The 23,240-nt window shown below is 56.2% G+C and overlaps 9 protein-coding genes across 9 annotated transcripts; 5 read left to right on the top strand and 4 right to left on the bottom strand.

Annotated features, from left to right (window-relative positions):
• Positions 1-1,188: 1,188 nt before the first annotated feature.
• B0H18DRAFT_1014728 (uncharacterized protein) lies at positions 1,189-1,912 on the top strand. Its single transcript, XM_048029167.1, has 2 exons — positions 1,189-1,625; positions 1,698-1,912. Exons 1-2 carry the CDS (start codon positions 1,406-1,408, stop codon positions 1,841-1,843), a joined length of 366 nt encoding a protein of 121 aa, XP_047891940.1. The 5' UTR covers positions 1,189-1,405; the 3' UTR covers positions 1,844-1,912.
• Positions 1,913-2,829: 917 nt separating this feature from the next.
• B0H18DRAFT_955811 (uncharacterized protein) lies at positions 2,830-3,293 on the bottom strand (the record flags this gene model as incomplete). Its single annotated transcript, XM_048042384.1, has 3 exons — positions 2,830-2,871; positions 2,926-3,072; positions 3,129-3,293. 3 exons carry the CDS (start codon positions 3,291-3,293, stop codon positions 2,830-2,832), a joined length of 354 nt encoding a protein of 117 aa, XP_047891941.1.
• Positions 3,294-6,331: 3,038 nt separating this feature from the next.
• B0H18DRAFT_1105295 (uncharacterized protein) lies at positions 6,332-6,816 on the top strand (the record flags this gene model as incomplete). The annotated part of the gene is made up of 3 exons (XM_048032647.1): positions 6,332-6,502; positions 6,559-6,705; positions 6,775-6,816. The coding sequence occupies 3 exons, from the start codon at positions 6,332-6,334 to the stop codon at positions 6,814-6,816; spliced, it is 360 nt and encodes a 119-aa protein (XP_047891942.1).
• Positions 6,817-7,361: 545 nt separating this feature from the next.
• On the bottom strand, positions 7,362-9,038 carry B0H18DRAFT_1120345 (uncharacterized protein; the record flags this gene model as incomplete). Its single annotated transcript, XM_048034097.1, has 9 exons — positions 7,362-7,504; positions 7,564-7,719; positions 7,783-7,878; positions 7,935-7,988; positions 8,050-8,136; positions 8,196-8,258; positions 8,314-8,523; positions 8,588-8,924; positions 9,000-9,038. The coding sequence occupies 9 exons, from the start codon at positions 9,036-9,038 to the stop codon at positions 7,362-7,364; spliced, it is 1,185 nt and encodes a 394-aa protein (XP_047891943.1).
• A 3,334-nt stretch (positions 9,039-12,372) lies between these two features.
• On the bottom strand, positions 12,373-14,068 carry B0H18DRAFT_1179209 (uncharacterized protein; the record flags this gene model as incomplete). The annotated part of the gene is made up of 3 exons (XM_048035950.1): positions 12,373-13,246; positions 13,297-13,861; positions 13,932-14,068. 3 exons carry the CDS (start codon positions 14,066-14,068, stop codon positions 12,428-12,430), a joined length of 1,521 nt encoding a protein of 506 aa, XP_047891944.1. The 3' UTR covers positions 12,373-12,427.
• A 1,504-nt stretch (positions 14,069-15,572) lies between these two features.
• On the top strand, positions 15,573-16,222 carry B0H18DRAFT_1212203 (uncharacterized protein; the record flags this gene model as incomplete). Its single annotated transcript, XM_048036458.1, has 2 exons — positions 15,573-16,022; positions 16,082-16,222. Exons 1-2 carry the CDS (start codon positions 15,879-15,881, stop codon positions 16,220-16,222), a joined length of 285 nt encoding a protein of 94 aa, XP_047891945.1. The 5' UTR covers positions 15,573-15,878.
• On the top strand, positions 16,202-16,994 carry B0H18DRAFT_1014739 (uncharacterized protein). Its single transcript, XM_048029168.1, has one exon. It carries the CDS (start codon positions 16,665-16,667, stop codon positions 16,848-16,850), a length of 186 nt encoding a protein of 61 aa, XP_047891946.1. The 5' UTR covers positions 16,202-16,664; the 3' UTR covers positions 16,851-16,994.
• A 237-nt stretch (positions 16,995-17,231) lies between these two features.
• On the bottom strand, positions 17,232-20,242 carry B0H18DRAFT_1014740 (Hydantoinase B/oxoprolinase). Its single transcript, XM_048029169.1, has 8 exons — positions 19,900-20,242; positions 18,841-19,225; positions 18,739-18,781; positions 18,534-18,688; positions 18,152-18,480; positions 18,032-18,101; positions 17,743-17,979; positions 17,232-17,683 (listed from the first exon to the last, which is right to left on the bottom strand). Exons 1-8 carry the CDS (start codon positions 20,118-20,120, stop codon positions 17,348-17,350), a joined length of 1,776 nt encoding a protein of 591 aa, XP_047891947.1. The 5' UTR covers positions 20,121-20,242; the 3' UTR covers positions 17,232-17,347.
• Positions 20,243-21,641: 1,399 nt separating this feature from the next.
• On the top strand, positions 21,642-22,357 carry B0H18DRAFT_955816 (uncharacterized protein; the record flags this gene model as incomplete). Its single annotated transcript, XM_048042385.1, has 4 exons — positions 21,642-21,666; positions 21,709-21,837; positions 22,109-22,216; positions 22,281-22,357. The coding sequence occupies 4 exons, from the start codon at positions 21,642-21,644 to the stop codon at positions 22,355-22,357; spliced, it is 339 nt and encodes a 112-aa protein (XP_047891948.1).
• Positions 22,358-23,240: the final 883 nt, after the last annotated feature.

The following is a 23,240-nucleotide window of genomic DNA, read 5'->3' on the forward strand; positions in this document are numbered from 1 at the left end:
ACAACGCGTGTGTAAGCCCAGCACCGAGCAACAAGGCCATGCTAAACATGAAGACCGTCACTACGACTGGGCAAAGTGGGTGGGTCCACGAACGGGCGGGTGTGTCGGCGGGCACACAAGGCAGAGGACGACACACGCTGACCGCGAGTGTACTGGGCGAATGCCCAGCACGCAATCACGGCCCACGAACGGACGGCATGCGCGTGAGCAAACGACGAGCGGGCGAAGGTGGGTGCTGGCCGCGTGAGCAAGCGAACGAGCTGACCTCGGCCACAGGGCGTGGTTGACACACTCGCTGACCACGAGCGCGCCGGGCGAATGCCCCGCGTGCAAACGCAGCCGACGGGTGGACCACGGGCACGGGCGGAAGGACGGCGGGTGGATGAATAAGTCGGCGAGCCCGCGGAGGGGTGTCCAGGTGAACAAACAAGCAGACGCATGAGAGGGTGATCAGGGGAGCCGGTGAGTGGACGGCGTGCCCGCATAGGTGCCCGATGGGTGGAGCTCACTCGGCGGGAGCGTGAACAGGTGGGTGGGCGCATCGTTGTGCAGCTCGACAGGTACAAAAACTGCGAGCACACTGGGCAAGTGCCCAGCGCGCCGACACGGCCATCGAATGTGCATCACGCACGCAAGCAAGCGAGTAGGCGGATGACCAGGCAGATGACAGGCCCGCTCGCTCACGTCTCAAATACGAGCCAAACAGTACCCACTACGTCCGGCTGGCCGAAGATCCCACCAGCGACGCCGCAAGAGCGTCACGAAGTCTTCCAGACCAGTACCGAGCACTGCGAGACCACCACGCTCGGTAATCGCTTCGCAGGCGCCAATCCAAGCACCGAGGTCGAGCAACCGCAAACTGGCGCACCGCGCGACAGCGAGTCCGACGCGTCGACGCGCACATTGAGGCCACGACAGATCACACCAATGCAAACGACCAACACTGTGTCTCCAAGCCCGGCGGACAGGTCTCTCCGACGCGTGCAAAGGCAAGTGCAGACGAGGCCCCGCAAGATGTGAAGACGAACAGCAGATCTCGCGCCCGCCAAGCCACCCCGCCAGACGTGTCGACGCACACGTCGTCGCTCAACGCGCCCCGGTCCGTGCTCAATAAGTCTGTCCCCGCTGAATGTCCACACGCCTGCGCCCCTGTCGCCGCGCCTCCAATCCCCGACCGCTCTCGGAACCATGGCCGCCCTTAGACGACCCCTGACGGACGCGTGGAGCCCGGGGCACGAACCGAACCCGACCGACACGAAGGTGAGTCCATCCGCCTGCCCGGCCACTTATTCACTTGCTCGTTCGCTCGCGCATCTGTTTGTCCACATTCTCGTTCGCCCGGCGGCTCGAGGGTACGTGTTTGAGTAATGCGCTACAAGCATTGCTTGAAGAGCTCGATCCCGACATGGATGTTGACGACGATGACGACTGTGATGACGATGCCGACGGGGAACCCGACGCGCCTGATGCGCACGCGTGGCGCCCCATTCAAGGAAGACCTCGTGCCGAGCCAGCCGGAGACGAAGAGGCCGGAGATGAAGATGTGGAGGACGAAGCAGGGCGCGATGAGGATGCCGTGAATGGTCCGCGTGTCGATGTGTTTGTGGTGCTTGCGCGCCGTCCAGGTACGTCTCCGTTTTGCTAGCATATAACACAACTTAGTAATCACGAATCTGTCGCGCCCGATATTGACGAAGATGGACAACGACCTTATGAGGTTATACACCTCGATACCATACTCCGAGCTGGACACCTTCCGCCTGTCTATGGCGACCAGTTCATCCCAGCGCGACTTGAAGTCCGAGGATACACTGGATGCCTTCTGTGCTTTCTATGTCAATAAATTCGTAGACTATCATGCACACCAGCATGTCTTCTGATGTAGATATTATATGACATTATTTGACCATTGTGTGACAGCAGTAACTACGAGGACACATCACAGTAAGTGCACCTAAGTCACCAAAGTGTTGGACGACTAGGTCAGTTAGGCCGACATTAGGCTCGTGAGGCGCGTTAGGTCGTGTTAGACCGTGTGACGCTTTCCTGATGCCGGCAGGAATGGTGGACGACATGGGCTTGATCGTAGTGAGTGGAGCAACGTGTATTGACATCAGCTATCCCGCTCATCCCTTAGATCTCCGTGTTTATGCAGCCCATATGTGTTCAGCAGGTCCCGACGTCGCGAGCTTGAGCGTTGGATGGCCCGTCGTCGACCTCCATTGATAAAAGCGCGCATATATGAGGTCGCCGGATGTCACCTTGTTCGCGTGGCATGCCCGAGATGTCCTTCGTCGCTAGTGTGCGGCCTCGTTCTGTGAGGCAGTTGGGAGGCGCCTGGGAAGCACGGAGCGTAACAACAGGGCGCGGCTGGCGAGGTCGGGAGCAGTACTGTGGCCAAGGGTGGTGGGGGTAACAGGAAACCGAGTGAGCCTTGCGACATCTTCTAGACTAGGGGTGCGTTGGCCGTATTGCGCGCGGTAGCCGCATCCTGGTTTTTCGCACTTACTTAACCTGCTCAAGGTTCATCTCCGATCTCCGAGTCGCTTTTCGCTGGTAATCAAGTCCAAATGGACGATAAGCGGACCATACTCACCTGAGGCACCACTCAGCAACATGTATGTGTCTCATTTATATTTAGCGACCCGCGGCGAACTGTGCACACTGTGACTTCGTATATCTGTCGCTCGTCAAATAACTAGACTGGTCGGCAAGACTCATATAATCATTTGCATATCCGATTCAACGCAGTTCGCGCCAACATTGTTACAGTCAACATGGTAGATCTTACTACACCCCGACGCCTCGTGCTAACAGCGCCCTGCGTATTCACAGGACAATGTTGACGCAGCCGATGGAAATGAGGTCACCCTTTTCAATAATCAGTTAGTCACTTCTCATGTGCGCGAAGAGACCGTCACTTACAAAGCCATTCTCTTCGCAGCACACAGGGGCGTAGCTGCAGGACTGTCCGACAGTCAGAGGGCTGCAGCCGATCCCGATCAGGTCCTCGAGGTCCTCAACAACAACGCCGATGAGCGCAAGCGCGGCGGCACCCGCAACGGACCCCGCCTGAATAGGGAAACCTGCGTCAGTACATCGCATACGCTATACTGGTGCATTCTTACAGTCGTGGTCGTCTGGCAGCATTGCGCGCCGCCGGCGACGTTGCACTGGCTGACGGACGTAGCCGTGGGCGTGGCAGTCACAGTGACGGTGGTCGTGGGCTCCTCCCATGCAAAGGCGGCGGTCGCGAGGGAAGCGGCGGCGAGAAGGCGAGTGAACGAGAACATGGCTAGCAACAGTGTGTATGAAGCCGCTCGAAGTGGGATCTCGAGGGGTTGCTTGAGACTGGGGAGACGAGCTGCACAGTTGAGTGTCTTTATACCCGCGACGGAGTTCTCATAGGACCGCGCGCATGCTGATGTTTCTTCAGACGCTTGCATTGTATGAGACGCGCATTTGGGATGCTTTTGCGACTCCACCTCTGGGCCTGGCTCGATGTCTTCGGTCACTTCCCTGCCAGCGAATGCGGATGATGCACTGCTTGGTTTCTCAGGCTGGCAGCGGTTTCCTCAGAATTGTCATATAACGCCGTTATTAACCGTAACCTGGGTCGCTGTTCAGTGATCGGAGTCGCCGACTCCAAGTCAAGGTACAGTGGTCTTTGAGTGGTCCTACATACAGTTCAGAGCCGTCCGAAGCGCAACGTCAACCCACCCCTGTAGTCCCGCTGCCCTCGCAGCTCGTGCGACGTCTGTCCAGGCCGTTCTGTGGGTACTGTCATGATTCAACTCGCCGATCAATTCGTATTAATTGCTCTGTGAATAATGGCCTCTTTCCCTCCGTCGGCGCGTAACAACATGCGACATGAGGGGATCACCGGGTACGCAGTAAGTGCGAATGCCGTATTTTGTATGGGGACACAGTCGCATGTCGCCTCGGAGGTGCCGTGTCTCTAGGCACCGTGACCCGGGGCCAGCTACGTATTGTGCGTGATTTTTGCTCCCATGGCATATTCCGCGAAGTCTCCATGTAAGGGTTTGAGCTGCAAGCTGACGTGCCACGTTCGCAGAGATATTTGACGGTGCAAATCGGATGGTGCCTCGAACGTCGACACTTGAACTTGAAAGATTGGCGCCGCGGCATGCATCTCGCAGGATACTGCAGCATATCTGCGTCGAGTCGTAGTAACGGAGCACCGGGGTCATGATTGGTACGCGCGCCACGTTCCTCCGCCCTCGATGTGTTCCGCTGAGTCGGCGCTGGCAGAAAGGGCCAATCTATCGGAAGGACTGGGGCGAGATCACATCAATATGGTGGGCGCTTGATGTTGTTGACATATGCTTTCCGATCACCTTCAGCTTGCGATCGACGATGGTGAGCTTAACTGACGGAATACGATTGGAACACGGTGATTGGTATTCGGCTTTACGCTGACTTCAGCTATTTCTTATGTCCATGCCTTGTACTTTGCCGTACAAGAAGGTCGACAGGCAAAGTCTGCTGTTCCTGTACGAGGAAGGCTGGACAACGAATGACACGCCGCGTCAGGATGAAACACCACGACCTTCTCCTGAAGATTCACAGTCTCGCATCGAAGGCTCGTATATGGGTTGCTCCGTTAATTGAGATTTCTGCAGTACGTGCTAACAGAAGTCTCGATCGCTTGCTGACACTGGTGTCCAAGTTCCGACATCGCTTACGGTCCCTCCGAGAACTTCAAAACGGCGTCGCAGGGCTCATTTCTGTGTTTGTACCTCGCTCGTGACGTAATCGACAAACGTGCAACCACCCTGACGAGCTCGATGTCTGCGCCCTTCTCGTCGCTATTGTAATTGTTCTCTAGGTGAGTCGGTATTGGCGCATATCGAAGGTCGCAATCCGTTGACCCTTCAAGATCCAATAGTTGCCTGCAACTCGAACCTACTAATCTTCGTATCACATTGCTAGGCTCTAAAACGTGAAATTGGAGTGTTCTTGAGCCTGGAAAGTGAGTGTAGGATATCTGTATGGTGAAACATACGCTCACTTTAGGCAGCGACAGCATAATATCATTTGACGGCGACTTCGCGTTGTCCGAATCGACGTATAGACCACGGAGATCGCGATCTGTGCTCTCTTATGAGAAAATGTCTCTAGTAGTAGTTGGTGCCGTTGGTATGTGGTATCAATGCCTAGACCTTCGGTCGAGTCTCTGATGTTCCGTTCAAACGACGCAGTGCGCCTTCGAGAACGTCCGTGGCTTTCGGCCACAGCGACGGCGACTTGGGGCTCAATGCGGCTGAGCCGGGTAGGTTCACCTCAGTCTAGATGTCACGTTCAACAGCCAGGTACCACCAGAGACACAGGGTCGAGTGGTTATGCATCGAACGGACTCATCGTGGAGTGGGAACCATTGAACCACATAAGAGTGTATGGGGCGGCGTGTCAACACGTAAATATTGCTTCCATACAGGCCCGGTGAGCACCGCCCGCCGCAAGTGTTGCCAGATGAACTCACGGCGTGGATGGTAGCAAGGCACAGCGCTTCACGATTTGACGGAGGCTCGTTCTCCTGCCACCCGACCCGTGGCCCGTTTATTCTGTGCAGGGACGCGTTCCATCCGGGAAGGCAGTTCGACTGTCAGCGCGTGGGTCTGGGCTCTCGTATGTTCCTACCGGCCTGGACGTAGGTTAAGTTCGGGGCGCGTAGGTGTATGCAAGCGCCCTCAACATCGCCGTTGTGCTATTACGGATCGTTATCTTGGCGATTAATCAGCTAAGCAAAGCGGAAGCGTGGTCGTCGTGAGTTTTATTGTTGAGGGCGAGCGACGAAACCATTGCTTACTGTTACTCAGGCACGATATGAAGCCATGCGTGTATCACTTCAGTGAGTGAGGCTCAAGCAATACATTATTCAATGTCATAACTCTGAGGGCCGTCATCTAACAGCCCTGTTTGACTTCCATCGGTCTACTTGGAAGCAGTCGCGATGAACTTGCCACCCACGTTCGTGTTTCCTTCCCGTCGCTTACGACCAGAAAGTGCCTGTATTAATATTTGCACCGCGACTGTACCTGACGCGCTACGCCGTTGGAGCTGGACCCTGCAGCAGGAGTGTCACGGCAGGCTGCGGCGACGTCTAGAGACAACACCGTTGTCACTGATCGTACATTCGGTGTTGCTGAATGGATCTCCACATGCTACATAGTGCGCGCTCTTTCGACACTTGGTCAGTATATAAGAAGGCAAGCCGTCCCTCAGCGATTCTCCAGTTCCAGCCTCATCGAAGGAACTACACTCGAGTCCAACTAGCAAACCTCGCTTGTTAACCTGCTTCCCTGCAATCATGTTCTCATTTACTCGTATGCTCCTCGCCTGTTCCCTCGCCCTCGTCGTGGTTGCGAAGCCTTGGGAGCAGCCCACGACGACCATCACCGACACCGCTGCGCCGACGGCCACCACCATCAGCCAGTGCAACGTCGCCGGCGGCGCGCAGTGCTGCCAGACGACCACGACTGTAAGAATGCACCAGTATAGCGTATGCGATGTACTCACGCAGGATTCCCTATCCAGGCTGGGTCTGTTGCGGGTGCCGCGGCGCTTGCGCTCATCGGCGTTGTTGTGGAGGACCTCGAGAACATCATCGGGATCGGCTGCAGCTCTCTGACTGTAGGACAGTCCTGCAGCTACTCCCCTGTGTGCTGCGATGAGAATGGCTTTGTAAGTTTGTTTTGATGCTCCTGGACTACGTGTCGTGGGGACTGACGGACAATCTATATGGATTCACAGGGCGATCTCATCTCCATTGGCTGCGCTCCGATCACCGTCTGAAAGCATGCGCCATAGTGCTACTGCGACTCTGGTTGTTGTACTTGGTGGTTGTGTACGGGTGAGGAAGGAATGTTGGCGGTGCAAGTTTGGTAGTCTATCCCGAGTATCGGTGCCAGTGTTCGAACGAGCCGCCGTGACGCGACGTAGTTCAATAGTTGTGTCTGTCCCTTGGGTTATGCGGAATATGCACGATATTATCGGTCAAATATAGACTTACAGACGTTAATAATTGACTCAGCGTTCAATGGAACGGTTGCCGACCAAACTGCCACACTTGCCAAACTGAGAGTGTTTGATCACGATCGGCGTGACGGACGACGCCCATCCCCCCTCCACCAGAAGGTAATGTCTGGCGTGAGTGGGAGTACCCTAGTGATTGCCGCTTAAAGTGCGCGAATCAGATATGCAAAATGGACATGCGGCGTGCGTCCAGTTGACAACCCAGCGGGTTTGCACGAGTATAAGTGTCGCAATCTGAGACACACACCGACACAACGTGCATGAAAACAACCCATCACGGCAATAGCAGCACGTATCTCACCCCGTCACCAGGACGCTGCTCCGACCCGACAGTGCCCACACCGCTCACGATGCACGCGCTCGGCCTCAGCCTCAGCGGTCATCGCGCCGATACACCGTCCTTCCGCTTCGCGTGCAGCCCGCTCGACGCGCAGCTGCGTCTCGAGACCTTATGTTAGAAACGTTGGTAAGTCCCCGGGCGTCGTATGAGAAGCAACCTTGACTCACCGAGTATCTTTGCCTGAGAGATCTTCATCTCCGCAGATATCTCTTGGAGCTCTGTAGAAGGGGACGACTCGTTAGTTATAGCTTCGCAGCATTCGACGACACGGTGCACACCAATAATCTTGTTCTCGTTGGCAGCCTTCAATTGTAATCGCAACGCTTATGAGTGTTACGTTAGTGTATTAGTCAGTCATCAGATCCGTCGCGACGACTGATACTCACATGAGGCCTCTGCTGCCAGCTGTTCTCGCCTAGCTGAGCCCTCAGCACGCTCACCCTCCAGCTCCTTCGTCAGCGCCTCGACTTGCTCGCGGAGGACTATCGGGTACACCGTCAGTGGACGAGTAGAGGACACGCGGATACGAGTGACATACCAGTGTTATCGCTCCGCAGTTCCACCTGTAACCTTACTAGCTTCTTGCTGAGCTCTGAGTGTATTGTGCGATCAACATACGCGGAGTGCAATCGAATGTGATCGTTGGTACTCACCAAGCGCCGATCGCTCTGCACGCTCTCCCCTATCGGTTTCGGCCTTGAGCTCTCGCTCATGCACCGATGTCAGTTGTGCCTGCGCCGCTATGAGAAAGGCAAAGAGTAAGTCCGCGATAGAGCGCTGAACGACTGATAGCGCGTACATGCAACAGCATCGCGAGTCGTCTGCAACTCTGTCTGAAGCCCATCTCGTTCTGCTCGCAGCGCTGGTCCAACTACACGTCAGCTGGCACTCAGCTCCATTACCGCATACCCACTTACAAGCAATGTTTGCCTGTGCAGCCCGTCCCGCGGCGTCACCCTGCGCTCCCTTCGTCTTCTCCTGATCGAGCAGCACCTGCACGTCGCGCATTTCGCGCGCGACCCGCTCCCTCTCCGTATTTGCCTCGAGTACCCGGATTCGCTCCTGCGCCCATTGATACCGCGCGTCGGCCAGCTCCGCGTCCTTCCGCGCCGCCTGCACATGGAGACCTGCCCAACGATGGAGATGAGGACGTAGCACTCGTGCGTGGAGTCGAAAAAGACTGGACGTCACCATTCTCCCTCTCATGGAGCTCACGTTCGCGGGTCGCCAGCCGCTCCACTTGGCCTCTGTATAATGCGACGTCCGCCTCAAGTTGTATCTCCCGCGCCTGCACGGTGACCGCCGCGGTGAGAGCGCTCTTGAGCGTATCCACCAGCCCGAGCTTCACGCCGATAGTACTGTCTTCGCGTGTCTGAGATGCCGCCGCGTCGCCCTGTGCCTGCTGCTCGTTTTCCTTCGGGTTTGTGGAGCCTGCGTTCAGGAGAGCCTGGGCATCATTGTCTGTGGGTTCCTCCTTGATGGTGACGAGAGCGGTGTTCTCGATCGCAGATAGGACAACCCCGGGAGCCTATTGCAGCGCGGTCAAAGCAGCAGCACGCGCCAAGTCAGACCCGTGAAGACCAGTCTACGGAGCCAAAAAAACCCACTCGAGGACCGGAAACTCCATTACTCCGACGATCATCGCTGTGTCCCTGCGCGACGATCCTTGACGGGCCAGCAATCGGAAGATCGTTTTCAGTCCCAGGCGCACGCCCTCTCACAAAGACAGGTGGCGTGCGGAACCGCTTCTGCTGAGGGTCGGCGGGTCGGCAGTCAGGCGAACGGGGCCGCTTAGACGGCCGATGATGCTGAGGCGGGGATAGCGCACGCGCGGGAGGGCTCACGGCAGTTCTAGGGGCGCTCGACCTCGCTCCGTCCTCTTCCCTAAGCAGCCTGTCAGTAAGTGTAGCAAAATTAAGCAAAGGAACTCGCTGTATATGAGCGGTAGCCTCCGCGCTGCAAGATTCGCCTGAGGACGTGCTCACGGACGATACACTGGCTGTGCTCACATGTCCAGTTCGCGCAGTCTGTGGTCAATTGCTTCGTGATCTTTCCACGTGCGCCATACGTTCGGCAAGAATGGCTCGATGGCTCTTCGCTGCAGACAGTTTAGTGAAAGCCTCGTTTGAAGCACTGGGGCGTACCATGGCATCATCACGGCTGCGATCCACGTTATTCCAAGTGCATCGTGCTACTGGTGTACCTCTTCTCCAGAAACTAATCACATCAGCGCTCCGAGGAACTCCAAGGCTCTGAAGGTCGCTGTCGACAAAGCGTTCGACACTGCCAGCAGATCCATGCGACTCTGCCTGCCTGGCTTTCTTCCCGGCGTAGTGGATGTACAATGTATAGCAGGGCATCCCATTAGTTGCTGTAGATGCTAAAGAGTATGCAGCACCGGTGGTTTTTGTGACAGACTCAGAGACCTGTACTTACGGTGACCGTACAGGCCTCGCGATCGGCAGCCGCAGAGGGATGCGCTGGGGACCCACGTGACCGCGTCTGGCGACCAGACTCTGCTAAGTTTTACTCTCCGCGAAGGCACTGTACATTGGACTTTTCATCTTCATTTCTTTATGAGCCTTGGCACTCAACGTCTGGTATGGCGAGTCCAAATTCGGCAGCGACTTCCCTGACTTGCCGCGAATGGCCAAGTCGGACAGCTTCGGCCTGTTACAGTATCGTAGCGGCGCAAGCGCCATCCCCCGACTCCTGGATGGAACACAGCGGTTCAGTCTACCGCAATTGCATTATAGTAAATATTATGTACTGTAATATTTTACCATTCGAACAGTATCGAGACTCAATGGAGGCCCTCACGCCCGCGGCGGCTTCGCCGCCAGGGCGTCTCGGGCTTCCACACCAACACAGGAAATATACGTTGAATGGGCGAATGAACAGGCTATATTGCACAAATTTACCTTTCAAAGTGTCTGTAGTGATTGACAAAATTAGTGATAATTATGAAGATCCGAGCCGACGGATGGATCCTGAAGCTAATTCTTGCCATATATGGCTATAAATGTACCTATTATGGGAGACATTCTCACGGGTAACGTCCCTCGCACAGCACTCGACACGACGTGACACGACAAAGCCCTCCCTCCCTCCGGTCGGAGTCGGGGAATCTCGCGCGGCTCAGAAAGACTGGACATGGCGCCGCCCGGGGCGGTATTATTCGTATCTCATGCAGCTGAAGTGCGTTGCGAGTGGTCTTGGAGCGGAAGGTCCCTTCGGCGTCCTCCCGGTACGCGCTTGATATCCGCGCTCTCGATTCAGCAGACATGCACACCTTCTTGATCCCGTACCACCACCATCTACCTTTAGCGCCCGCGCTATCGGCCCCCCATCTGCCCTCTTTCTCGCCCGTCCCATCCTCCCCCAGTGTCAGGAATCGACCAACTCGACCCCCACAGTCTTTACGACACTACATCGACCAACTCGATATCGAATCGGGACCGCGGACGACCTCATAACACCGCTCGCGGGTTGCACACCCGGTCCTCTCACCCCCCGTTAACCGGCTCCGTTATGTCTACGCGGACGGGACCTTCTATCCCGCCGTAAATCCCTCTCCCGGATCGACTATGGCCGGTTGCCACCGCCCTTGCCGCCGATGGCCTTACAACCCAATCGCGCGCACCTCCAACAGCGTACCCCAATTGCGGGGAGGCTACGGCCGACCCTACATGTTACCCGCAACGGGTCACGACCGCACGAGCGGCAGTTGCGACTGCGGGATAAACCTGCGGAATGAAAGCGACAGCTTAGGAGTATAAGGTGTAGAGAGTGGAGTCACAGGGTATGGGCCTCTGACGGTATGTGGTATGACTGGACGCGCTGGGGGAGGGAGGCGAGGCCTTTGGGAGGGCTTTCGTGAACTGGATCAGATAAGCGCCTATCGTAACTACGGGCGCACTCAACGCGCCCTCGCGGGGAGATTATGATGGTTAAGTGGCCCACCTTACGGGCCACTGGGGGATGACGAAGACCAGGACAATACCTACGGCTGCCCACACCCCGACACGCCTTGGATGCAGGAGGGGCAGGGGCTGGGAGGGTGGTGAGGTCGCAGGGAGGTGGGGTTCATCGGGATCTGGGGGCCCATGCCGCAGCACGGTCCGTTAACGTCTGACGTCCCTTACTATGGTGCCCACATGTACCTACAGTACGGGCCTAAAACACGGAGAATACAAAAAAAAAAAAAAAAAAAAAAAAAGATTCAGCAGACATGCTGGCCGCCCTGCTTCGTTCCAACCAAGACTACGCCCGAGTGCGGTCGAACAGTTCATCGTCGAAAACCGCGTGGTACTTCCGTTGAGAGATCAAGCGTAGATGTCGGAGGAGGCGGATAGACTCACGGTGTAGGATGATAGTGCAGAGATGCAGTAGGCGAGCACACATGATCGTCATCCTGATGCGTAATATCTACTCTTGTGACGCCGGTCTGTATTGACGAGTGTACTCGCCAGGTCGTCGCTCGCACATGAATGGAGGGCTGTGAGCTCGAGTCCACTTCGAAACTGGTTATGAGCTCGAGCACCCGGGCGTGGTGAGCTCACCCTCGTTCACTCACAAGGATTTAGGCAACAACCTACGTGGATAGTATGCATGGTGTGTTATCCTGCGAATGTATATTGGGATGCACAGTAGACGGAAATGACTAAATTGCTTTGAGAAGATCTTGGGAGTGTCGCCCTTCCTACCTATGTCCAGATCCCTGCGGTTTATGCGCAGTGTTCAGTACGTGCAGGTAACCACGTACCGGAGTTCAATCCTTTCACATAACAACCTCCAAACTCAGGATTACGCATGAGGATCCGAAAGAGCAAGAGTATTTGACAGCGATGACGAAGTGCAGGTGGAAGATTTCTCTTCGTGGATCAAACTTCAAGACAGGTTCGTACCGGATAGACGTATGATCACTACTGGTTTAGGCATCAAATATCACGCAGATCATCAGTACCAGCCAACCTGGAACCGAACGTCATAGACAGACACGAGTTTACAAGGAATTACATCGGCATGGAACTACATCGGACCCTCGTCACCAGCTGCCTGCAAAATGATCTCCACAACACGGCCAAACCAGCCGTTAATGAGATTGTCGCTCGTCCGCCCCGCATTCCACTTGAACTGCAGGTTCAATCTGTCGTCGAACGTGTACAGCAGGAAGCTCGCCACCTGCGGATCGACTTTCTCCGCCGCGATCGAGTCCAGGACCCGGATCTCGGCGCTGTGGCTCCCGGCTTCGTTCACACCTGCGTGGGATGCCTCAACAGAGTAACGAGTTGGCAGGATGCCCTTGAGGTCACCCATGCTGCTCATGTAGGGCATGAAGGTCTTGCCAGCCCTCTGTGTCATGTAATTCTCGACGGCGATAGCCCTGTAGAAGCGAGTAAAATGCCAAAAGTAAGGCGAGTTCACATATGCGTCATGTCTCTCCTTGAACTGCCGCGCAGCATCCCATATTGCGATCGTGCCCGCGGACTCGACAGCTGCAGTACACGGCACGGACAGCAGGACGGGGTAGGTGACGATGCGAACGGCCGTCTCTGTCTCCCCGTTGCGCGACACCTGGGGAAGCTTGGCATTGATGTCCAATGCTTGACATAACTCGAAGTAGTACGCGTCCTCGCCGCTGGAGAAACCGTTGACTTGAGCTGCGCCCGGGCGCTGCAGGCAGGCGAAGGCGCTGGCGACGTTCGCGAGGTGCGTGATCGTGACGCTATGGGCTTTGCAGGCCTTCAAGATGTATTTGGTCTCTTCCGCGGACCACGTCTGGCGCACGACTCGAGGGTGTAGGTTGTCCTCTGAGATGACACCGTCAGGAACAAGACCGGACGTGGGCTACGGGAGCGTGTCAGCGAGGTCTAGTACAGTTCACCGTCCAGGCTCACCTTGCTCCGATACTGGACAAGCTCGTCAAACGCTGTCTTCGCTTTAGCGAGTTCAGCCGGCTCGGTGTTACCCATGTCGGGCAAGAGGCTATCCAGCGCAGGTGGGATCTCCACGACCGGCACTTCTCCGGCAAAATGTGCCGCGAGCTCCCGCTGCGCCCTGCCTGGGAGCAAGTCCAACATGCAGCGGACGAGGTTCAACCGCCGCCGTCCGTCAGTGATGAAGTGCGGCATCATGAAGCCGAGGATGTACTTCCCGGAGCGCGGATCAACGTCGCGGGCCCAGTAGAGGGAACACGTTCCGTTGCGCATGTCGAGAGCGTCCTCGGGTGTCGGGGACAGCCACCGGTCACGAAGAGCCTCTGTGGTGGCGTCCTGGTCGTGAAATGTATGGAACTCGATCTGAGCTGTCGCCTCGCGCAGGGCGTGCGCCCGAGTGAGCGGGGAGGCGTATACGACCGACGGTGGCGCTGTGGTGTGGAACGCGACCTTGGACACGAGGAGGGGGTGGCGAAGGCGGAGCGCGGCGCAGGCCTGCACGACTGCATCGTCTGTGACCGTGTGTCTGCCCGAGCATGCGAGGGGGAGGACGGAGAACGTGTCATTGTATCCACGCGGCCCGCGCCCGAGCAGACAGCCAGCCGAGCTCGCTGCTCCCCAGTGGTCTGCTGAAAGTCAGGGTGGCTTCGGGGAGATGCATGTACGGGAGGTTCCCGTCGGCGCCGGTAAAGAGCGATGTAGCAGGGGCGGTTTCCTTGTAAGCTGAAGCCATGAATGAAAGGTGAGCGTACTGGTCGATGACTCGGAAATGGCTTCGAAGCTGATCGTGTGTCCGTTCTTTTATCTGGATAGGCCGTCAGGCTCACGCTCATACATGACTGGCTCTCATACATACAAGATATGTCTTGTGATCTGTACTTCGTCCCCAAAGGTACAGAGGCTCACCCAGGCGTTCTATCCACGAGGGCGCCTGGAAGCTATCGGGCTAACTCCCACATCAACGTTGAATTAGAGATAGACAGGTTGAATTGGAGATAGACAGCTTGCATCGCTCGCTCAAGCCCGCTCTTCTGACTAACGTGTCACCGATGACACTACGACAGGCGGAAGGCGCGGGTCGATAGTCTGCTCCTCAAGATTGTCGTTCAGCAGATTGCACTACATCTACCTCGTTGCCGACATTCAATGCATTGAAACAGCAACAGAAACCGACGGGGCCATGTGAACACACCTTGATTAGGCGGACTACCGTGACTGCGCACGAGGATTTTTAGAAGTGCATCCGACCTACAGTATCCGCCATCCTTCAAGTTGCAGATCGCAGCATCCCGAGAGTAGTACGCGTGGTGCGGCATTGGCATGCGCTCACACGCTAATCATCGTTGCATACTTCAGGCCCGACCCTATCGAATTGCTGTCAGAGTTTGAAGCTAAGTAGGGCCATTAGATCCGTCAAGACACGTTCGAAGAGCTTCCTTATCCGTGACCCTGAGGGCAACCTGAGGGCCTGGATTCTCGAAGCAGTGCAGTCAACCGCGAGACGCGGTCACGTTGCCATTCGTACCACGTGCAAAACGCGCCTGTGGCTAGCTAGCCGTGGCCATCGCAAGTGGCAGTCAGACCTCAGGTTGCCCGTGGTCCGCCTGACATATATGCCGTGCAAACTATGTAGGGACTAGTTATGAGTCGGATTCCGAACATGTACACCGTGACAGTTCGCTCAGACAGAACAGATAGAAGCAAGACTGAGTACATCATCATGAAACCTGTCCGGCATAGCGAAACCTATATAGGCTATCGTGAGCAGCATCCTCGCTGATGCTTATATTGAAGAACCTGTCAAATGACCGTCCATTCTCAGGTGTTCCGTGCGGAACCCTTCAGTATGATCGCCGTGTGCGTTCTGCCCGAGCAGTCGGAACTTTCAAACCGTCCACCACCGGACCACCTAAAATACTCAGCCAGTATTCTTGAATCTTGAAGTGCATGATGCATCACAGGCAAATTATCCTTCGCCATGGACCGTGCGGTGATATGCGGTGAGGTCTCCATTGCTCCTCAGATATATCGCGTACGCGTCTACTATGTAGCCTACTGGGCCCGGCAAGTCTGTTAGTACTGGTCGAAGTCATGACGTTTCCGGGCGACTGACATCCTCCCGTTACCGCAGAGCAAGCACTGGGACCGCCGAACAAAGTTCGTCTTCGTAGACAGCCCATGAAACGGATATACGCCCCCACTGAAATTGTCTATGCCAACATCTAGGAATTCTTAAGGGACTGGCTGACCCACGATTCTCTTCGGTCCCCAAGTTCAAGATCATCTGAAGTGTTCATTTTGAAGTTGATTCGCTATTCAATCTGGTCCACAATACCCTGCAGTCTCGGGCGCGCTGCCACGAACTTGAAGGTGCGGTGTTAGTGGTCTACTTCACACACCGCTACACCTACGGCCACTTCCGTCAGCAGCTGTAACACGGGCGGCGGGCCTTAGTGCTCCAGGAATTCGGCGACATACGCACGCTCTCATTTCTCCCAGTCAAATCTTTGGACTCACGCTCGCATACTTGGCTGTGACAAGCCATGTCCAGCGGCATTTCCCCGATCCTTGGACTTCTGGGTGTCGTGGTGCAGGGGCTTGACGGCCTCGTCGGCATCAGGTGCAACCCCGTCGTTGTCGGCGAAGACTGTAACAACACACCTATGTGCTGCGAAGAGAATGGGATCGTAAGTATCTGTCTTCGCGAGGCAGCTTGCATGCCGATTTGACATTTTCTACTTTCTAGGGCAACCTCATCTCCGTCGGCGGTATCGTGATACGATTTTGCAATCGCATAAATGAGCTGCGATCGTTAGCGTACACAGCACACCTTGTCAAGCTCGAGATGAATCGGCTGCATATGATCCTGAATAACAAGTTGAACTGAGTTTTATCAAGGTGCCGTGAAAGTTGGTCTAAACATACATACCTGCATAGGCAGACAGAACGTGCGGTGAACGCATATCACAAGACCGTACAGAAGTACAATCAAATTATACGTGCAAAGACCTCTATGGCGTTGCATATGTAGGCAGGACTGAGTCGATACAGCAGAAACCACAGATGCTCGCGAAGAGCACGGTGAGGAAAAAATTGGCTGTGATCCGACAGCGCAAGAGTAGTCTGAATCGAGTTTCGCAGGAGCAGAGCTCCGCGAGCCGCGAAGTCAACTGAGGGACAGTCATCCGCTCGCACGCGCCATGAAACCACTCTCGTCTTCCTACAGATCGGATGCTGTTCGAGCCCGCCACATCCGCCTGACGCTACCGGTGTCCTCGAGCAAGAGCCGAGCACTGCGAAGACGCTAATGGTGGGCACGTACGAGCAAGATGACCGCCCTGTCCCCGCGACGTGTTCCAAAGCTGCACCCCGACCCTCCGCCTTCACATGGCCGACCGGTACAGGCAAATGTCATGGCCCACCCACAAGCAAAACGAGGCCGAGACCCTCCCGTAAGTAGATGGAAGGCCATGCTACGCCTTCTCCGGGTATGCGGGATGCAGCTGTGTTTCTGATACGTCGCGCCAGCCTGTGAGGCTGGGACCCGGCTGGGGCCGATCGAGGGGGACCGCTCAGACCTTGGCCCGCTCACGAAAGCAGACGCGTGTAGCGTCCTGTACGTTGTGAGCCTCGCGGCTTTTGCGCTGTCGGAGGGAGAGGGGCTCCTGTCGTGGGCTGACAGGAGGAGCCGACTCGAGGACAAGACAATCGTGGCCGCCGCCTTATATACGAGGGAGGGCGTATCTCAGATTCAGGTGTGGCTAAGCTGGAAACGTGATAGGCCCCTAATAGACCCAATGACTCACTGTTATTCCCCGTTGCTGACAAAAAAAGAGTGACCCCAACGACTTCATACTTACGACTGGAATGTAGGCTTGAACCAACTTGCACACCGAGAATCAGAACGAGCGTGGTACCCAAGCACTACAGGATACATATATCAGCGCTACATGACGGGTTTGTTACTTATCTGCCAAGCGACCTATTGCTACAACCCAGTTGTGACTTCCTCTCAGAATCCAGCCTGCGCCGCCTCCCTCTCTGCCAAACTCCCCCTCGGCGCCCACGCCTTGACATGGCTATGGTCCGTCTCGGGTCCTTCGCCGTGCTCGACAGCGCCCCACGCACCTGCGCCAGGCGTCTCGATCAGCAGCCGGTCGCCCTTGCCCATCCAGACCGTTGCCTTCCCGCCGATGTTAATATTGCGCGGCTGAAGTGGCGCGGGCTTGCTATCCCCGATGTCCTCAGGGAAGTCGCCGTCCTCTTTGCGCGCCTGCTTTACCCAGGTGTTGCGGCCCATCACGCCGGGCTCGCCGCCTTCCATACCGTACGGCTGGCGCGTGCGACGCTGCCCGGGACACGTTAGTCTCCGCTGAAGCGATCACACGCCGCTACGGAAGGACGCACCTCAGAGAGGATGGACACCTGGAGACCCTCCGTGAACTCGATCTCGCGCACGACGCCGTCGCCCCCGCGCCACTTGCCCTTCCCGCCGCTGCCGTGGCGCAGGCCAAACTGGTGCACGAGCACGGGGTAGCGCCGCTCGAGGATTTCGACGTCGCCAATACGCGTGTTCGTGATGTGCGTGTGCACGCCCGACGTGCCGTGCCAACCGGGGCCAGCGCCGGAACCGCCTGCGATGGTCTGCGGCGGATTTCAGGGACATGGAAGACGTAAAGGAGTATGAGGAACCGACCTCGTAGTAGCCCCAGCCAGTGATGTTGTTGCCGTCCTTGTCCTTGCCACCCGCGCCAAACGTCAAGTTGCTGACGGCCACGTCAGCAATTAACGAAAGATGAACCACGGACACACGCACTTGGTACATCCCTGGCTCGCCGCACACGCCCTGAACGCCTTCAACACCACATCGACCATGCGCTGGCTCGTGAGCACGTTCCCACCACAAACAGCTGCGGTCCTGCTCGGGCTGAGGAGGCTGCCCTCGGGGATAACGACCGTAATCGGGACGAGACAGCCCGCGTTGAGCGGGATGTCCATGTCGAGCATCGCGCGCATGCAGTATATCACTGCAGAGTGCACGACGCTGATCGGCGCGTTCAGGTTCCCGCGCACCTCGCAGCCCGTGCCCGTGAAGTCGCACACGGCGGAGCCCTCTGCCTCGTCGATCGTCACCTTCAGTTTGATCTGCAGAAAGGGTGAGGGGTGGTGGTAAGACGACGAAGGAGATAGCAGCGCACCGGAGAACCGTCGTCGAGGTAGTCGATGGCCTCGAGCACGTTCGTGCCTGCGCGCTTGGCGGCGTCCCGGAGGAGGTTTCTAACGGATTGCTCCGCGTTGGACCGGATGTGGAACATGTACTCCTGGACGGTCTCGAGCCCATAGTCATCCACGACTATCAGACCGTCAGTGTGACAGCGCTTTCAGCGGACCAGAGCCACTTACTCGCTTGGATGAGTTGAATGCCCTTGTGGTTGGCCGCGATTTGCTGGATAACAGGTGATGATCAGTACCAGGGAGCTCAACCTTTGAAGGAGGACCACATACGGCCTTCAGATCGCTCTCGACGTCCTTGATGTTCCTGCACCCCGAGCTCCCAGGGTACTGCGCCGGCTTGTTGACCATGTACTCGACGAGCTCGTCATGGTTGTACACTCCCCCATCCACAACCTTGAAGCTCTCGATCTGTGCGCCCTCCTCGAAGATGTTCGTAGATGTCGGCGGCATTGACCCGGGGAGGATACCGCCGATGTCGGCGTGATGCCCGCGCGACGCGGTGAAGAAGATGATTTCGTTCGTCTTGGTGTCGAAGACGGGCGAGATGATGGTGATGTCAGGCAGGTGCGAGCCGCCCGCCCAAGGCGAGTTCGTCATGAGCACGTCGCCGGGCTTGAGCGACTTGCCGTGCAGCTTCATCTGGTAGCGTACCGCACTGTAGGACGTGATGAGCATCTCATAATTAGTGTACAAGGTAATGTGGAATATTGTGCATGGCTGTTCGGTATACCACCGTGCCTCAACGAATACCACACTTGACGTGGTCAAGACTGCATCATCGGTGTTCGGTACTAGATTCAGTGGGCCATGTTCGGATAGACACATACGCTCTCCCAATTGAGAGAATGTATGCCTGCGAGAGGGCTGGGACACCATTCACGGGACCCCGGCGGTATCACGCAGTCCAAAGCCAAGCATGCATACGCATACAGCGACTGCATCCATTCCAGACGCTAGAATCACGAGATCCACACCACGGCTAGTCGCTATTGCGAGACGCAAGCGTGATTCGCAAGGGTAGAACCATGGCACCCAGACGCCAGCGTCCTTGGCCATTCCATACCAATTCCCCTCCGGAAAATTGCCCACCACGGATATGTGGCATGGGAGGGTCGCAGCTAGCCACGATCTGCGAGGGCGCATTCTGTAACACTCGATCCAGATACCAGCATAAGAAGCTCTGTAAAGCGAGAGAACGGACACTCCGCTGTCTGCTCCCCCAGGCGCATCTCTGACTTTGGGAGAGTAACATGTCTAGCCACGCCCGACTGCCAATTTCTGAATATACAAGCAAGACCAATCATACTCCCAACGAGATCGTGTACTCACAAACTCATCGAACCCAAGTGAATGGGAATGAACGGCGCGTTCGCCACCAGGTCTCCGTCAGGCGCAAACAGCGCGCAAGAGAAGTCCAGACGCTCCTTGATGTTCGTACTGATCGCTGTTTGCTGTAGCGAACGGCCCATCGCCTCCGCCACGCTCATGAAGCGGTTGGCGAAGAGCGTGAGGAGGATCGGGTCGGCGGCCTTATAGTTGGGCTGAGACATAGCGGAGAGTGAGCGCGTAGAACGAGCACGATGAACCCTAGCTGCCTCTCCAGTGCTATATATCGCGCCCTGAAAGAGGGGCAATCGTCCGAGTCAGACCTTCAGTTATCGTTCCGGACAAGGAGGAGCAGATTAGCCACCGGCGCGCAGAGATTACTAGATTAGCCATTCAGGCGGCGATCAACCAGCGCGTCTTTCCGGGATTCAAGTCGATATCTGCGGTGAGAGGGCACCTTCGGAATTGAAGGCAGCTGCGGGTGGTGGAGGAGGGTCTGTGCTATGGTGTCTGATGTAGGCAGTATGGATGGGTTGCTCACGCCGGAGTGTCGACTGTCCAAACCGTCTCAGCCACACCTGGATCTAAGATCCGCACTCCGCTACATAAAACAGCCGCGGGTCGCCACATTGTCTTCGTCGAGACGGTCTCTCGTCCGCCCACGACGGGTGCCCGCTCTCCCCCCGACAGCGCAAAAGCCGCGAGGCTCACAACGTACAGGATGCATCACGCGTCTGCATTCGTGAGCGGGCTAAGGTCTGAGTACTCCAGTCCCCCTCGATCGACTCTAGCAGGGTCCCAGCCTCACAGGCTGGCGCGACGTATCAGAAACACAGCTGCATCCTGCAAGCCCGGAGAAGTAGTAGCATGGTTCAAGTCCAGGTGCCGAAGGATTGCGGCGGTAGGGCTGCTTGTGGGCGAGGTCCAACTTTGCCGCAGCGGTCCTGTTATGTGAAGCGGAGGGACGGATGCAGCTTTGGGACCGCCGCGGGGACAGGGCAAGCTTCACGCTTGTACGCGCCGATCGCTATCGTCTTCGCATTGTTCGACGCTTGCTCGAGGATGCAATCAGCGGCAGGAGGATGTGGCGAGTTCTTTAATTGTCCTCGAAAAGCATTCACTGCATATCACTGCATATCAGGAAGAATGTCGTGGTCAAATGGTGCGTGCATGTGGACGGTGTCCGTTAGTTCACTTCGCGGCTCGCGGAGCTCTGCTCCTGCGAAACTCGATTCAGACTACTCTTGCGCTGTCGGGTCATACCCTATTTTTTTCCTCACCGTGCTCTTCGCGAGCCTTCTTATGCTGTTTCTACGTGGCAATATATCTACGTTCGGCCACGCATGCCGCTGTCTGTGGGAACGAGCTTCAACAATCCGTGCATTTGTTGCCCACTCTGTCAATACATGCAGGTATGTGCCCGTCGACTTCAATGAAGGCTCGGATGACATGCAGCTTTGGTAGGATCTCCGTATTTCGGGGTCGCAGGCGACTGGACCATGATGGCCTCGGCGTTGCCTCAGCGCCATCCTAACTATGAGCAGCGTGAGCGACTACTGCTTCCGTGAAGAAAGATTTTAATACTGGTTATCCACTGTCAGGTTCCCGCTTGAACTCGGGCTGAAGTCAACAAGCAGGAGTAACTTCAATATACGATTGCCCTTCGGTTTGTCTCTACAGAATGAGAGTGCATAATCGTTACCACCTCCATTGCACCGATCCGGGCCCGGGACGTCTCCTCCACCATGCCCTCAGCAACAAAACTGTATAGTCATTCTTCATGCCGCTCATTCATTTGCTCTACCAATGCAGGTTATCGTGTGTGCGAGCCTTCCGTCGCTCATGACCCGCACCTCGCGCACTCCGCAGCAATCATCTCGACAGGCACGACACCCTCACCGATCCCCGTGCTCGCAGGCATCTTCACATTACGGCGCTCAGGTAAGCTACAAGCGACGCGCACAACACGATCCATTCCTGACAAGATGTATACACCGACGACCAGCAGTCATACGTACGACGTCATTGTCACCATACATCCGCGTGCTACGACGCAACCAACGGAGACGAGGCTTTCCTGCATATCGGGAACACGGTCAGAACGACATCTAACCTGTCTCGCGAACGCAGTAACTCACGATGCCCCTGTGTTCGCAGCACACGGGCGCTTTTCTGACTCGCCAACGGTGAGGCCCCGCCGCCTGTGTTGCAGGGTACCGACGGAGTAGGGTGGCGGCGCACCCTGTGTTCGTGGGCGCACTGCTGGACGCAGCGGGGGCGGCGGCGACGGCGACTGACGGATACGGCGATGCAGATGCGGGTGAGTGAGAACATGTTGGTGCTTGTGAAATTGAACGAGCGGAAGAAGTGCTGAGACGTTCTAGAATTTTACGCTGAAAGTATGATTCCCGATGGTTCCCTGTCGATGGTTGATATCATTCTCGCGGACAACATGGGTTAATCGACTGAGTATTTCCTAACAATGACGCGAGATCTAACACTGCTGAAAGCTTGCCATTCACAACTCATGCATGTAGCCCTTTCGCGTCTCAATAAATGAACATTCGGGTCCCGCTGGAAGCTCGTGTCTGCAGTTACTGCTGTATCCGTATGTCCGTCAGAGGGGACTGTCGCGCTCACCAATAATGAACAACGTCGTTTCCTAGTCATATCAGGCCCCGAGCAAGACGATAGTCATTGCACGTCCGAATGTCGAGCAGCGAGCTTCGTCGCGACAATCGCTGAGCATAATTCGTTTTCTGTTCCATTGCCCCGAGGCCGATGCTGCGATAACTGCGGAACTGATCAGTCCGTACTGTACATGATGATTGAGTAGGAGTACATGTCCGACGCGACTGCGGATCAATTACCACATTTCAGTATACTCTGTGATTGTTTGCAAAGTCGGAGAACGGAAGCAAGTGCGTTCGAAAGACGACAAGGCTTCTAAGATGAGTACGAGGAGGTGGAGGTCCGAATGTCCAGCCTAGCTAGCCACAAGCGCGTTTCGCACGTGCCACCTACTAGTACTAACACGACCGAGGCGGCCGCAGTGCTGTCCTGTACTTTCTCCGATCCTTCATGTGTACTCGTCATGCTCGCTCGCTGCCAGTTAGCCTTGAATGTACCAGCAAATTCAGATTTCAGTACATCATCCCGCAGATGCGAACGCGGCGAGGCAAATAGTAATCACGGATGGAACTTACGTGCGTCGTTGCTTTCTCGTGGTGGTCAACTTGTGGTCAATCCGTGTTTGGCATCACATAGGCTGCCACTTTACTCGCCCATCTTTTTGTGTAAGGACACAGATTTATACTGGCATAGCGAAGCTCAGGAGGGTGGCA

This window comes from Fomitopsis serialis (assembly GCF_022376445.1).
Source record: "Fomitopsis serialis strain Sig1Antser10 chromosome Unknown B0H18scaffold_46, whole genome shotgun sequence".
Classification (NCBI taxonomy): Eukaryota; Fungi; Basidiomycota; class Agaricomycetes; order Polyporales; family Fomitopsidaceae; genus Fomitopsis; species Fomitopsis serialis.